General features: G+C 45.0%; 1 protein-coding gene across 1 annotated transcript in view; it reads right to left on the reverse strand.

Annotated features, from left to right (window-relative positions):
• Positions 1-4763: 4763 nt before the first annotated feature.
• Positions 4764-15714, reverse strand: part of TEKT3 (tektin 3) — a 28885-nt gene continuing 17934 nt past the window's right edge. The window contains exons 6-7 of the mRNA XM_045778183.2: positions 13142-13296; positions 4764-5077 (exon numbers count right to left, since the gene is read on the reverse strand). Coding sequence (XP_045634139.2) covers positions 4861-5077; positions 13142-13296 — 372 coding nt within the window. The 3' untranslated portion in view covers positions 4764-4860. The remainder of the gene's footprint in view (positions 5078-13141; positions 13297-15714) is intronic.

Here is a 15714-nt window from a genome sequence, read left to right on the forward strand (position 1 = left end):
GTGGCTGTTTGGGCTCCTTCACAGCATGGTGATCTCAGGGCAGTCACACTTCTTACATGGCAGCTAGATCTCAAAAGCATAAAAGCAGAAGCCTCCAGGCCTTCTCAAGTCTTCGGCCTGGAATTGGCACAGTATTACACTGCAGTCTGTTGAGTCAAGTGATCAGAAAGTCAGCCCATAGTCAAGGAGAGGAGAGGACTTTGCAAAGACGTGAATACTTGGAGGTGTGGTTATTTTCCCCCAAGACCGTGAGAAACATTTACTATGTCTTCCTTTTAGGAGACTGAGAACGTTGGTTGCCCCAGCATGATTTTAAAGCATCCATGCTTTGGGGTGCCTGGGTGGCACGGTCAGCGGAGCGTCTGACTCTTAGTTTCAGCTCTGGTCATGATCTATGATCTCAGGGTCCTGGGACAGAGCCCCAAGTTGGGCTCTGCACTCAGTGGGGAGTCTGCTTGAGGATTTCTCTCTCTGCCCCTCCCCCTGCTCCTGGGCATGTGCTCTCTGTCTCTCTCAAACAAATAAATAAACCTAAACAAATAAAGTTTCAATGCTTTAATCTTTCATTCTGTGGTGTGGGTGGTGTTCTTACGTCTTGTCTGTGGCCCTGGCTTATTATTTTCTCAGGTTGCCTGGCCTCATCTCTCTTAAAGAGCCTCTATCTTTACTACATATATCAAGTGGCCTGGGGTTGAAAGGTGAAACCGGTCAGCTTGTTGCAAAACAATGGATACCTCCCAATACATATAACAATTTTTGTTATCAGTAAATGCATATGTTTCCATAAAGAGCAGGTTCTCAGGCAAGCAGAGCACCATTTGGTGGGGAGTGGGGAAGTAGGAAAAGCATCCTTACGTCTGAGTGACTGAAGAGCTAAAATATACCCAAGACGAGAACCTTGAAATTTGGTCCAAAGCTATCACTTCACCTTACAGGGAGGAGGAAAAAGTAATTGAGAAAGATAAGCAATTTTTATGGTTCCTGCAGCCCCATCCATCCATACACAATGGGGTACCATTTAGAGCAGCAGTTAAAGTCCCCCAACAAGCTCCCTCCTCGCTGTGCCATGATGCCACCAGAGTTCCTTTTTGGTTCTGGTGAGCTCTTTAGAAGGTCCTTTTGCTAAAAGGAAAAAGTTGGCAGCAGAAATGGTCTCCTATTAACTCCCAGAAAAATTAGCAAATAGCAGGGTCCTGAGGGAATGAGCCCTAGATCACAAAACAGAACCTTTTTGATGTTGACAGAGAAAGATCTGTGCTGAGGAGGATTCGGAATGACTTAGGGCAGGGCTAACTGTATTTGTGCTGCCTCTTCTCTGCTCTGGAAGCCCTGCAGGCAACACTATCCTGGGGCACATTTAGATTCTTACCTGTCCGAGCTCACACGGGGCCTCAGAATCCTTCTCAACTCAACACTCCATAAATACGCACTACCATGGTCTAGCGTTGGTCCTGCAGGGTGAAATCGCTTGTCCAGCTCTGGTGAAGAGATTAAATATTGTCTTTTTTCCCCATGAAGGCACGAATATATAGGGTTCCAAAAATACCATCAGAGCACTCTGCCCTGAAGCCTGGTCTTGGCAACGACGCCAAGGATGAACCCAGTGCTGCTGGGAACAGTTGAAGGAAGGGTCAGGGCTAGCAGAGTGGACACTGACAGGGGAGCCTGGGGACATGACAATGAGCAGCCAGTCCGCCTCTTCCTGTGTGCCTGGGGTCAGCCCTGCGTACAAAGGGAAGGACTCCATTCCTGCTTTCAGAGCAAAACAAAAATTATAACCTCAAACCAGACCCCAGCTCAGCTATTTACAGCATGAACTCAGGACTCAAAAGTGCCAGGTGAGGTGTTTATGACAACACTTCCCTAGAGGCATAAATGGAAATTACTAAAATTATAGGTGACTTGGCTATTTAGGGACAGTTACGCACATTTCCAAATCCGAATGATGCGTGGGGAGGTGGAAGCCTTGGACATTCTAGGAGCCCTTCTTAAGCCCACATACTATTACAGATACTTGGGGCCTGAATATATAAAGCCACATCCCCTGTTGATATTTGCAGGCCTATGATTCTCAAACAGGATCACACTTTGTGATTCTTAGCTGTTCGTGGATTTCGGCATTAGAATATTTACCCTCGTGAAGTGGCCACAACATTTAAGACTAGTAACCGAATGTTTATTTGTGGAACTTAGCCTTGCCCACAGTTTACCAAAATAACAAGAAAACTGGCCTTTTTCTGTGTCTGAACTACGTTTTCTTCCCATCACATTCTTGCAATGCCTGCAACATATGTTTAAGGAAAAAAACTCCACGGGCATATAGTCCTTAAAAAAGGTAGCAATTCATGGAGAAAGTCGGCAAGATTTTCCCCGAAACATGTGACAACTTAGAGACATGTGGAATTTACGTTTATTCTTACTGTCTTCTAAAAGCGATGACTATCAACATTTGATTGCCCTCATTGCCTAAGTGTTTGACAGGGACTTCTAGGTCTTTGTTTCCATTAGAAGCAAAGGGACAAGGACAAAAACCTACAATTTGATTTCTAAAATGATATACTGAGACCACAAAAATATCCCTGGTCCAAGCTTACCATGTTTATGTCAACTCTACTAGCATTTCGAGATGTTTCATGAAGTTGACGAACCAAGGTCTGAGAAACTTCTAAGAAACAGAAAGAGAGAGAGAGAGAAAGAGAGACGGGGTTTGGGGTTAATCGACAATGGTTAGATGGGAGCAGAGAGGACAGACAGAGAGATGCTAGCTAGCTAGTCCCATCTCATCACTTCTGCGTCAAAGGATTCAAAGCCAGAATGCTGGCGACATCCTATCAGGTTCAATTCCAGATGGTTAAATGTAAGTTCAGAAAACACTAGAGGAAGTAAAAGAAATTACAAGTAAATACTCTTGAGATGAGGAAGAGCTTTCCTGGTGTAACTCCAAAGGCATAAATAAATCATAATGGAAACGTGTACATTTCACCCTCTATACGTTAAAAACCATAAACAAAATATAAAGGCGAGTGCCATATCAAGAATCCATGTTCGGTACCTATGGCGAAAGTGACCTGTGGTTGATATACAGGGAACTCTCAAAAATAAATGGAAAAAAAAAAAAAAGATAAATACTCAGGGGAAATAGGCAAATAACAAAAACAAGCAATTAACAGAAAAAACTCAAGGGCCCAGGGAACAATGCTCTATCTACATCACTAGTGTCCAAAGAACAAGATGTTAAAGCAATTAAGACCATTTTTATGCTATTAAATGGTAAAAATGAAAAAAAATCACAAAGTATCAAAGATGCAGAAAGACTCGCCCTCCCATAGACTGCTGTCAGGAAGGCAATATGACAACACACCGTAAAAAAGCCTTTTTTCAAAAAATTGGTTATAGAACATTCTAGAATATCCATGCAACGGTACATCAAAAAACCATTAAAATGAAGTTGTGAAAAGGTGTTTAATGACATGGAAAGTGTACATATGATGAAGTGGAGGAAGCATAAATGGGTTGAGGTGAATGAGGCACTGAGAATAGTATCGGACACATAGTAGGTGCTTTAAAAGTGCTACCTACTTTATTCGAAATGATTCCGATTTTGAGAGGAACACCAGTGTATAAATACAGAAACAAAAATCTATGCCTATCAAAATACCTCGTTTAGAAATATAGTAGACATTTATTTTCTTCTTTTGTTGTCCGTATTTTCTCAAGTTCCCATGAGCAATATGTTTGGTTCTTGGAGGTAGAAAGGAAAGGTTTTCAAAAATGATGCTGTGGCTGAACGGCCAGGGACGTATGTATATATGTAAATAGCCATAACCATTACATATTACCCACACGTGTAGATAAATATTATATACACATGGAGTCAAAGCCAAGGGATTGAGAGCACAGAAAATAAAATGCTGACAAACCTCAGTGATCATTTCTGGGGGTTATGGTCACGTGTGTGTTTTAGGAGTTGGTGTGTGGGTGTTCTCCATTTCCAAAATATGTCATGCAAATGTTTTTCATTTATAATCAAGAAAAAGTTACTGTAAACAATAACCCCTGGGATACCACAGGAGCTCCTGGAATTTAAGCAATGCCCCATTTTGCAACCCATCTAGGGTCAACGCCTCTGTCGTCCTGGACCCTTTGCGCTCAGTTCCCATGGAAAGAGTTACCAAGTCCTGTTGATTGGTTAGAGTGTGTTTTGCATTTCTCCTTCCTTTGGTTCTACTGCCGTCACTCTGATGTCATTTCTCCATGGCAATTTCATAAGGCCATTTCCCTGCTCGGAGATGCCTGTCAGCTCCCCGCCCCCCCCCCCCAACTCCTTGACCTGGAGGTGAAGGTCTCCCCACGTTATATACCCTGCATTGTGATTCACAGTCAAACTGGTCTCCTTACCATTGCTCCAAATACTGTGTAGTTTTCCACCCTTGTTTTTGCTCAGACTACCCCCAACCACCACACACCCAAGGGCCCTTCTCCTTCCCTTGGGTTTCCTTTGCGGCAGAGCTGAAAATCCACCCTATTTGTGATTCCTGCCCCCCATCGCCTCCGAGGAAATACATGTCTCCTCTCCAGCCCATTCGTGTTACGCAGACAACAACAAGAATAAGACAAATAATCTTTTTTTTTTTAACCTTCTCTATTAGATGGATTCTATTTCTTTATATCCTTCCCACAGCTCAGAAGCCTAGTCAATCATAGAAAATGAAGGTTTGGATGGAAACAAAAGACTCTCCAAGACAGGACGCTGGTACGTGTCTATCAACACAATCCTTTAATACGTGAATATAGTAGCACTCTGCTTAAATGAGCCTCCACAGGGCTTTGGTTCCTCGCTTCCAGCTCCTCGCGGGGTCCCTAACAGAAGCCCACCAGCCGGAGGGTGTTGGGGAAGGTCTTGCGCATGCTCATGCATTTTTCCTGGTCGATGTACAGGGAGTTGGCTTTGACGGCCAGGTCATGCTCCAGGGTGGCCTTGGTGTGGACCAGCGACTGCAAGGTGTCCTCCGCGTCCCTCAGGCGCTGCTGCAAGGTCTGGATGGTGTCGTCCACCTCGTACACCTCGTTCACAAGGCTGCGTGAGGACAGAAGCGCAGGGTTAGGTTAGCGGAAGTCACAGTCCCGAGGCTGGATATGTGCTGAATTAAGAGCCTGCAGGGATATTGAATTCCTACTGGAAGGGAGCAGCTGGGCTGAGTGCACTCGGGGCCCCCATTAGCACACAGGTCATCCCTATGTCAGAACAAACGTGCGGAGGAAGCAATCCTTGGGCTTCCCTGTGGTTCTAGAATCAGGCCAGCGCCACTCCCATTTACAAAGCCCAGAAGCCAAAAGGCAAACGAAGCATATTTTAGGGAAGCCATCAAATGTTCATACACACACACACATATTAAATTATTATATTTTTAAAAAGAGAGGAACTTGTAAACATGTGACTTTCTTTAAATAGGAAAAATGGGACAAATCAAAGCTTAGCTGGGCTAACTTACGTTGGTATTTTAGCATAGAAATTATTTTCATTGTTAGGAAGAGGGGGACTCCCAACCTCACAGGGTGGCTAGAATTCAGCACAATGGCGGTGGGAGGGGTTAGTTAACGGGGCATTCCTGACATTATAATGCTCCTGCCCCCCAGCAACGTCCCAAGGCAACGCCTCAAGTTCCCAGACTAAACGTATTTGCAATTGTCAAAAACGTAATCAGGGAAATTCAAATCAAAACCACATTGAGATACCACCCCACGCCAGTTAGAATGGCAAAAATTGACAAGGCAAGAAACAACAAATGTTGGAGAGAATGTGGAGAAGGGGGATCCCTCTTACACTGTTGGTGGGAATGCAAGTTGGTACAGCCACTTTGGAAAACAGTGTGGAGGTCCCTTAAAAAGTTAAAAATTGAGCTACCCTATGACCCAGCAATTGCACTACTGGGTATTTACCCCAAAGATACAGACGTAGTGAAGAGAAGGGCCATATGCACCCCAGTGTTCATAGCAGCATTGTCCACAATAGCTAAATTGTGGAAGGAGCCGAGATGCCCTTCAACAGATGACTGGATTAAGAAGATGTGGTTCATATATACAATAGAATATTACTCAGCCATCAGAAAGATCGATTACTCAACATTTGCAGCAACGTGGACGGAACTGGAGGAGATTATGCTAAGTGAAATAAGTCAAGCAGAGAAAGACAGTTATCATATGGTTTCACTCATTTATGGAACATAAGAAATAGCAGGAAGATCAGTAGGAGAAGGAAGGGAATAATGAATGGGGGGTAAACAGAAGGGGGAATGAACCACGAGAGACTATGGACTCTGGGAAACAAACTGAGGGCTTCAGAGGGGAGGGGGTTGGGGGGCTGGGATAGGCCGGTGATGGGTACTAAGGAGGGCACGTATTGCATGGAGCACGGGGTGTTATATGCAAATAATGAATCATGGGACACTACATCAAAAACTAAGGATATGCTGTATGGTGACTAACATAACATAATAAAAAATTATTATTAAAAAATAAATAAATTAAATTTAAAAAAAAACGTTAATAGCACAGGATAAGGCTTGAAATCAGCTATATAAACAGTGAAACAGGTTGTAGTTCTAATTACTTTGTGATTTAAAAAATGACATATTTTTCATTAAGACAAAAAAGGAAAAATTCATTTCATGGAAAAACCTATAGCATCTCCTCAAATTATATTAGTCAATATTGTATCAATTTTCATTTCTCTGATTATTAGCAAACCTTCCCTAAGTGTCTACTGGCCTTGTTGCTTGTTGCATTTTTTTCTGTGAACTGCTTCTCTCCTTTGCTCCCTTTCTACTGAACTGTTACTATTTCTCTTACTCATTTGCAAAGAACTCTTTCCATATTAGGCATATCGATTCTTTTTTTTTTTTTTTTTTTTTTGGTCTGCTTTGCTTCTGGCAAATATTTTCTCTAATTTGTTTTTTTGCCTTTTTAAATTTTGCTTACGAAGTTTTTATTGTATGTCAGATTTCAATTTTTTACAGTCAGCCAAATCTTTCTCTTTCTTCGTGATTTCTTCTATTGTGTTTATATTTAGAAAGTCTTTCTCTTCCTGGGGAGCAATTAAGCAGGGGCAACTTTACCCACTGATGTGACCAATTATATTGAGGAGAAATGACTATGAGGTTACTTAAGAAAAAAATTAGGGGACAGTTTATAAAAAGACAATAATAATAATGATAGCAACACATTTATTAAGTATTTTATCATATATATATACACTATACATGATATATAGACATCTACCCTAAGTACTTTACAGGATCAGACAATCTAATCCTCAACGCCATGAAGTAGATACCATGATTATCTCCATTTTACAGATGACAAAACTGAGGTATAAGGAATTCAGATAACTCTCCTTACAGTTTTGCACAGAACTACCCATCGGCTGCTTTTAGTTACCATGCTGCTCCCTTGCCTAACTCCGGTCAGCTGAAAACACAAGTCCAGATTTATCATATTGTAACTAGTGACTCAATTTTAAGGTTTTCTTCCTTTGGGAATTCATTTATCAGCAGACTGGAGGTGCATGGAATTAATTAAAATATACAGTAATACAGGGGCGCCTGGCCGGCTCATTCGGTAAAGCATGAGACTCTCGATCTAGGGTCATGAGTTCAAGCCCCACATGGGATGTGGAGCCTACATAAAAAAAAAATTTTTTAATTAAAAAATTAAAACATACAGTAATGTAAAGAGAACAGCAGCGATGACCAATAAAGATATGTGTGTCCCTAGGGATAGAAAGGGATTTCACATCATAGAAAAATATCCAGGCCATGCTAAAATCATTATTATAGCAAGGCAACAGTCTAGCGTCCCAGAACTCAGCAGCTGGAAAATAAATGTGAGAGGTCATCAAGCCCAGCTTCCTTGTTTCACAGACAAGGAAACTGAGCTGGGGGACTGATGAACAGCCCTTTCCACAGGCACGAGGCCCACATGTGTTATTAAGCTTTGCACGGTTATCCAGGAAACCAAGAAGGAAATAAGGAGTCTCACTGGCCGTAATAAGGAACCGGGTCCCATTTCCTGCCCCGACTGGCTCAGCTCCCTGCAAGCAAAGGGCAGAAGCAGAGACCCGGGATATTGGTTTCAGCATCCAGGACCCCCGTGGGTAAGACCATTTCTATTTATAATCCGCACCGTGTAGGGTGGCCAGGTTAATACACAGGATGCCCAGGTAAGTCTGAATTTCAAATACATGTGCAATTGTTTTAGTGTAAGTATTATTTTTAATTGCAATCAAATACACACAACAGAGAATTTATCGTCTTAACCATTTTTAGGCGAACGGTTCAGCTGCATTCCCTGCGTTCACACTGACGTGCAAACATCACTACGGTCCAGCCACGGAGCTCTTTATCTTGCAAAACGGAAACTTGGTCCTCATGACACCCGGACTCCCCGTCTCCCTGAGCCCCTGTCAATCACCATTCTACTTTCCGTCTCTCTGAATATTTGGGACATGTTTATACTGAAAACCATTCATTGTTTATCTGAAACTCAAATTGTACTGGCCATCCCGGGTTTTTGATTTGCAAAATCGGGCAACCCCACCACAGGGGCCTAGAAAGTGCCTGGCCCAGAATATTAAGACGGCACTAATGTAACAATTTTTTCTACCCCAAACCCTCCACGCTTTCTTCTTCCTAAAGGCACATTTTGAAGGAGATGCGCCAAATCGGAAGCCGCTGTTAGGCTGAGTGGAGGGGAGACAAGAGGGCAGAGAAGGGGGTTCTCATTTTGGACTCCATAGAGATCTGTATTCCTTGAATTCATTTTAACATCAGAATGCCTCGCGAGCTTACTTGTGAAATTGAACAAGAAAACTTGCAGGGAAAAATACGGTGACAACGTTTGACATAAAAGAACAAAGGAATCATTTCTTTGCAGTGATATCTTCTGTTGAGTAGTAGTATGAGAAAACAAGAGGAAACAGCATTCGTACCTAATGATCACCTATGCTCTAGCCACATGATGGAAGCAATGCCAGCAACACTTGGGGAAAAAGAGAATTTGTACTTGCTGTGGGGAAAGAAACTCACAATATGATGCTGATTGAAAAAGTCCAGGTAGGGGTGCCTGGGTGGCGCAGTCCGTTAAGTGTCTGACTTCGGCTCAGGGCATGATCTCAGGGTCCTGGGATCCAGGGGAATCAGGCTCCAGGCTCAGCAGGAATCTGCTTGTCCCTCTGCTTCTCCCCTCCCTTGTCCTGCTGCCCCTCCCCTCCCCTCCCCTCCCCTGCTTATGCGCAGGGGCTCTCTTTTTCTCAAATAAATAATCTTAAAAAAAAGAAGAAGAAGAAGAAAGAAAAAGTCAGGATAGAAAACCCCATAGGCAGCGCGATCACAATTGGATCACAATAAGGACCGCTTATCCATGTTCACGAGTCGGGTGGCAAATATCACAAAATGCTAACCTCCGATAGCAACCCTCGATGGCACAAAGAATCCAAGATGGGTTTTATTTTTTTACTTCCTTTTTCTGATTTTTTTTTTCCATCATGAACACATGGTACTTTTAAAGCCAGGAAGAATGCGGTAAGTATTTTACAAAAAAGGAAACACAAATTTGAGGGACTTAAACTCTCTTTGACCTTTAGAGACCAACACCGCAACAGGGCAACGGGGCAAACTTATCTCGCCGGGACAGCACAGCAATCGGACTGCGATGGTCTAGAAACGCGTCCTTGGGAAATACACCAGCCCGGAGGGGTCCACTCTCAAGACACCTGCAGGCAGCCCGAAAGCCGCAAGGTGCTCACGAAAGGCCCACAGAAGCAACAACAGGCTAGGAAAACACCCCCGCACAGCGCCTCTCCCCGCACTGTTGAGAAAACAAAGACTTTCGGGGGGGGGGGGGGGGGAGGGGAGGAACTGAAACCAAAGTGCCTAAAGTTTCCTTTGGTCTCCGATTGGTAAACACAAAATCTGCTGTTGCTTCGATCAAGGTGGGTTAAAAAGAGAGTCTCTTGGAAGATCCCAGGGTATAAAATACCACTAGCAAAGCAACAGGTGTTTGGGGAGGTTGCGGCAACAGTGCCACTGATGGGGTTTATGGCCCCAGGTTCTGGATAATCGCACCGGCCCCCGCCTCTCACCTTCCCCGGAGCTATTCCACGGGCTTTAAAAGGAACCCAAACCCAGAGGCAGGAAACGGAGCACAATGATCTATGAGTCCTTAGTTCTAGCTGACAAACACTAGTCTAGTGGAAAATTTATCCCGGGAGGGAACTTTTGGAAATACAGATGTTGAAAGATCAATGATTTATTTTTTTTTTTTTGTAATTTTTAATTTTTGGAAAGGGAATTCAAGATCCACAAAATGCGGGGGGCTAGCAAACACCCTTGCCGCCCGCTGCTGCGGGATGAGGGCTGGGAGGTCCTGTAATTCCCTCCCCTTGTGCCCTTAGAAACACATTCTCACCCATCTTTCAAGGCCACATCTCTGCCTCGGCTTCCTTGTTCTGGGGAGATCACAGAGAGCTGTTCTGCTGAAACCGCTCATTTTGGGGGGAAATTACAGAACTGAAAAACATCTTGCATTCAAATACAAATAAAGCTACCGTCCTTTTTCTTTCCCCCCTAAATGTACCAAGATTATTGAAGCAAAGCAGAACCTGGTCTGGCCTGCCTCCAAAGATGCCAAAAATGTTTAGAATTACTTTTGAAAGAACCCGTTCAGAACATTGTAAATGAAAATAAAAGTCTCGAAATAAAAACTGCCGTTTTTCTCTGTCCTCGCTCCCCTGAGTCCGTGGTCTTTTTGGCAACGATACTTAAACAAGAAATCCTGATGGAAACAAAAGTAGGTTTTGTCCTAAAGTCAATAAAGGAGCAGAGGAAATGGACATAGCATGGATTCTATAGGAAGCAACGGGAAAGTAAATTCCGCTAACTGTGAAGGGGGATAAAAGTAAAAACTCAGCTTCTGAGAAGCAGCCTTCAATGGCTCATTGTCTGTAACTCCAATTAGACCACTGCTCAAAACCCTTTGAAAAAGCAGCCCCGGGCTTGTCCGATGGCAGGCTGAACAACTGAGAGATCCCCATCTTGACTTAAGGTGACTCTGCAGAAATTTTCAGAGAATGAAACTTTGCTCAGCTTCCCCTACTAAGATTTGCAGAAAGCCACAATGCATGATCTAATCCTAACTGGCCAGATGGCCGTGGACTCGCTGCCACCCTTTTCGGAAGCACGTGGACACCGCGGCCAGGCCGTGGGGCACCTGCTTGACCTCCGGAGTGGAGGACCGCTTATCCTAAATAATGAACGGGCTGTGTGGGAAGAGGGGTTCTCTGGAAGCCACTTGGGGAAACGTGTGGCCAGCCTGGGTGCACAGCCTATGGCTCAGGCCCAGACAACAACAGCTCCACGAGGAGAAATGCAGCTAATCCACGGGCATATATTCTAGAGTGTTCTTCTTAGCACCCAACACGGACAACATGCATGCTATACGGGTAGGGTGTTTTGCTGTAAGGATCTCCTCTGTGACCCTCAGTTTCATCCTCTGTGAGAGAGAGATGGGGGTACCGTACCTGCTTGGTCAACCCGCTCCATAAAGGCGCTGAGAAGGTCAGATGGGATTGGGCGTATGATAGGACTATGACAAAAGCACCATATATGCAAAGGGGGGATGGGGGGAAGCAGAAGCAAACAGTTGGTTTGGTTGAATAGGGCTCTGCAGTGAGGCCAGCAGGGACTCAAACTGTACCTCTACTTAGCACGTCACGCAACCCACTTCTGCCTCAGTTTCCTTATTTGTGAGATGCAGATAATGAATGAGGTTGTGTAAGGGGCTGAGGATGGGACTCAGCACAAAATGAGATCCATACACGGCGCCCGACTCTCCTGCCATTTTACCATCTTTCTTGTCTTCCTCGTTGTTGGCCTCACAAAGATCTCCCTTACCCTCTGGGAAACCCACACTTGCTTCCTTGGCAAGGCTTAAAGCTGTTTTATCCCTAGGATCAATCCTTTGGGACGATAAGGGAATCCCATCATGGAACCAGATAGGAGACGAGACTAGTGGCATTTCCCCACGGCACCAGAAAAGAATTTGGAGTTCAAGTGCGGCCCCTTTGTTCCTCCAGTTGCTATAAATTTGATTTGCTTCTGCATAAAGCATTTCCTGACCTGAGAGGAGCCATGAAGAAATCCAGAAAGAAAAGGCAAGCTGGCCGATATTGGGAAAAGGGAAATGAAGCCAAGACATCAGGGGGAGAAAAGCTTTGCCCAGTTCCTAAGGAGCCCATCCTAAAAGGAATGTTCAAAGTTAAAATCATCATAATAAAAGGCGCCTAGGGTTGGGTAGATAAATGGCGGCATGAGAGTCTTGTGGCCGCGTCTATGGGGGCTGTGCTTGATGAAGGCCAGCTGTTTTCGATTTCCACTGAGAACACAACAAACTGAAGTGACCCTGAAGGGGTCCTAGGGGACCACAAGGATCGTCTTAATGAGGAGAGTAGATATTAAATGCCAGAAGAGGCCAGTGAGGACAAATGGGTGAGAACAAATAGAAAGGGGTCAATGGAACTGGCACCACGAGTCCGTTTTCTGATGAGTCCCAGGCCCTGAAAACCACACAGCAAGCGATGCACTCTGCTGCTTATAAGAGAGGTGTTCTGGAAACTCCAGACCCCAGGGAAGCACAGAGGAACCCAGAGGACACATTGGTCCCACTGAATGAGGCTTCGGGTTTATTATCACTTTTTTTTTTTTTTTTTGCATAGAGTGTTGATATAATTTCCTTTTCTTTAATTGTGATAAAATGTACATAACATAAAAAATTTACCGTCTCAACTATTTTTAAGTGCACAGCTCGGTGGCATTAAGTACTTTCGCACTGTGGTGTGCCAATCACCACCATTCATCTCTAGAACTTATTCATCCTCCCCAACCGAAACTCCACGCTCCTTATTAATAATTATTAACACTTCCGAAGAAGGCTCCTGCACAATGACCACTACCGGACTCTTCCATGTGGCCGGTGTGAACGCGGAAAGCGCCTTCATAAAGAGTATGGAGCCACCATGGGGCTGGTGGGTTGCCCCAAGGAGCACCCCAAGCTTGGCCCTCCCACCGAGGGACCACTCCTGCCTCACCGTAGCTGAGCCATGTCCCTGCAGAGCTCTATGTTGGGTCTCCTCGTGCGCTCGTCCAGTCTGGTCTGAGCCACCTTCAGGAAGGCCGACTTGTCCTTGATGGCCTTCTTGATGGATTCCATGGTCATTTCAGTCTGGAAGATCTCCTGCAGGGTCTGTGTGAAGAGAAGCAAATGCTTGATAAGGTCTGAGGCCAGCCTTGGCCTCTCCAGTGGGGAAGTGGGTTCTCTGAGGGCCTTGCTCCCTCCCAGCCCCCTCCCCGGGGATCTCTGGAGAGCTGACTGTGTATGTCTCTTCCCAACTCCAGGTGCAGTCTGCCAGGCGGGGAGTATCTACACCACAGAAATGAGCAAATACGAGAAATTGGAGCCTCCTCCCCCCCCCCATCACTGATTGTTAAATATTTACAGCACACATGGGTGCGCGACTCTGTAAAAAGGTGAGGCCATGAGGTGTGCGTGGCCCTTACATCCCTCCTCACATCGGTATGTCCTGCCTCTTTTGTCTTCTCACTAGTGTCTTAGAGATGTTGTCCTGCTAGTGGAAGATTTGCCTTGTGGCAAGTCAAGTTCAAGTTTCTGAGTGTCTCCCTTGCAAGAGAGGAGCACTGGCAGTTTGGGAGTCCTGATTTTATATTCTTTTTTCTTAAAGGAGGGTCCCCCAAACTGCATAAACCCACATCCCTCCCTGGTCTCCTCTCCTATGCTCGGACAACTCTTCTTTCTTCTACGACCTTGACCTCTGCACTCGCAATTCTCCACCAGCTCATCTCGAGGTGGCCCCTGGATTCCTGGACCCAGTGGCCCTCGTGAAACTGTACTCTCAAAGTCGACAATAACCCTCCCCGATGTCTCCCTCTCCTTGAAACCTGTGTGTCTTCTCTGGCCAGCCGCTGTCCTGATTCCTTGCCTCTCTCTATCTGTTCCTCACTACCTCCAGGACAAGACTCTGTCCTGAGCCACTTCTCTGCTCCGTCCTTTCTCCCCCTGCAGAGCTCTCATGTAACCTCACGGATCTGACACTTGCATAATCCAGGAGCCCTGAAATCTGTCACTTAAGCTTTGACCTCCCTCCCAAGCTTTCAACAACCTGCTGAAAATCATTGCACTGTTCCTATCACCAAAGCCAGCCTCGGGGGCTCCCTGCCCCCTGAAGCCATCCCTGTCTCTCACCAGTGGAAATAACTCTTCCTTCTGCTAAACTTAATGTTTTATCTGCAGCTCTGAGGAGTTCTTTCTGCACCTTTCTGGTCTTTTCTACTTTCAGGTCTCGTCTCGCTCTAAGATACAAGATGGCAGGGCCAGTGTGTTGCTCTTGGTGCATACCCCAAAGCACCCAGCACAGTACTTCGAATGGAGCTGTGCTGGCCTGAATGCTATCCTCCTCCCCACCCCCAGAAAAGTGCCTGTGTTGAAGTCCTAACCCCCAGTATCTCAGAATATGATTGTATTTGGAGATGGAGCCTTTGAAAGAGGTAATTATGTTAAAATGAGGTCATTAGGCTCGATCCTAGTGCAATACGACTGGTGTCCTTATAAGAAGGGGAGATTAGGAGACAGATGCATGGACAGAAGAGCAAGTAAAGACACAGGGAGAAGACGGCCATCTCCAGCCAAGGAGAGAGACCTCAGAAGAGACCAACCCTGCTGACACCTTGATCTTGGACTTCTAGCTTCCAGAATTGTGAAAAATAAAAAATGACAAAATGACTGCTGTTGTTGAAGCCACCCAGTCTGTAGTGCTTTGTGGGGACAGCCCGGGGAACTCATGCAGAAGTAAATACAAATTTGTTGAACGAAGGGACTGCATCAGGTCAGGCTTCTAGAGGCCTTTAGAATAGCTCCGTACTGCCCAGTGACCATCTTCCCATCGATGTTCTCTACAACATGGCTCTGGCTGCCTTTGCAAGCTTCTCTCCCAGATCCAAACTCAGCCTCCAACGGGCTACCTCCCAAGGCTTCGTTCGAGACGTCGCCCACCTGAATGTTCACCTCTTTCTCTGAACCCCAACAATGCTTTCTGCGTCTGTTATCTGGCAAGCGCCATTTGTAATTTTCTATCGTTACTAATTGTTCATGAGCTCTTCCTAAGTAGGCACATCTTCACAGATACACGCTTCCTGGGACCCAAACTGCATATTAGGCTTCTCGCTGCCCTTCACAGAAGGGAGCACACCGTCTGGCCCCATAAATATTTGTTGTCCAAAGAAGACACCACGAGAAGGGAAAACTTAAATTGCTGCCGTCTGAGAAAACATGTGCCCTCAGTTGGGTAATCCCGTCTTCCAGCACACATGGCCGACTGTGTCAGGTTCTTAAAATAAGAAACGAAAACCTATAGGCAGCCTAACCCACAGAAATAGTAAGAGCTCCAAGACCAATGCTAAAGAAAGAAAGAGCTCCTTGTTTATCCTGAAACACTCAAATTCTGTTTAAATCCTTCATGTTATTGTCCCTGTAAAATGCTTAGGCTTAGAGCGCTTTAAAAAGTTCAATATCAGAAACACTTTGAAGCACCTAATAGTTTCCTGTATTTGGTTTGTATTCCAGAGAAAGGGCCTGAAATAATTTAAC

The sequence above is a fragment of the Ursus americanus genome, chromosome 14 (genome assembly GCF_024610735.1).
Source record: "Ursus americanus isolate L20-20 chromosome 14, mUrsAme1.1.p, whole genome shotgun sequence".
Lineage (NCBI taxonomy): Eukaryota > Metazoa > Chordata > Mammalia > Carnivora > Ursidae > Ursus > Ursus americanus.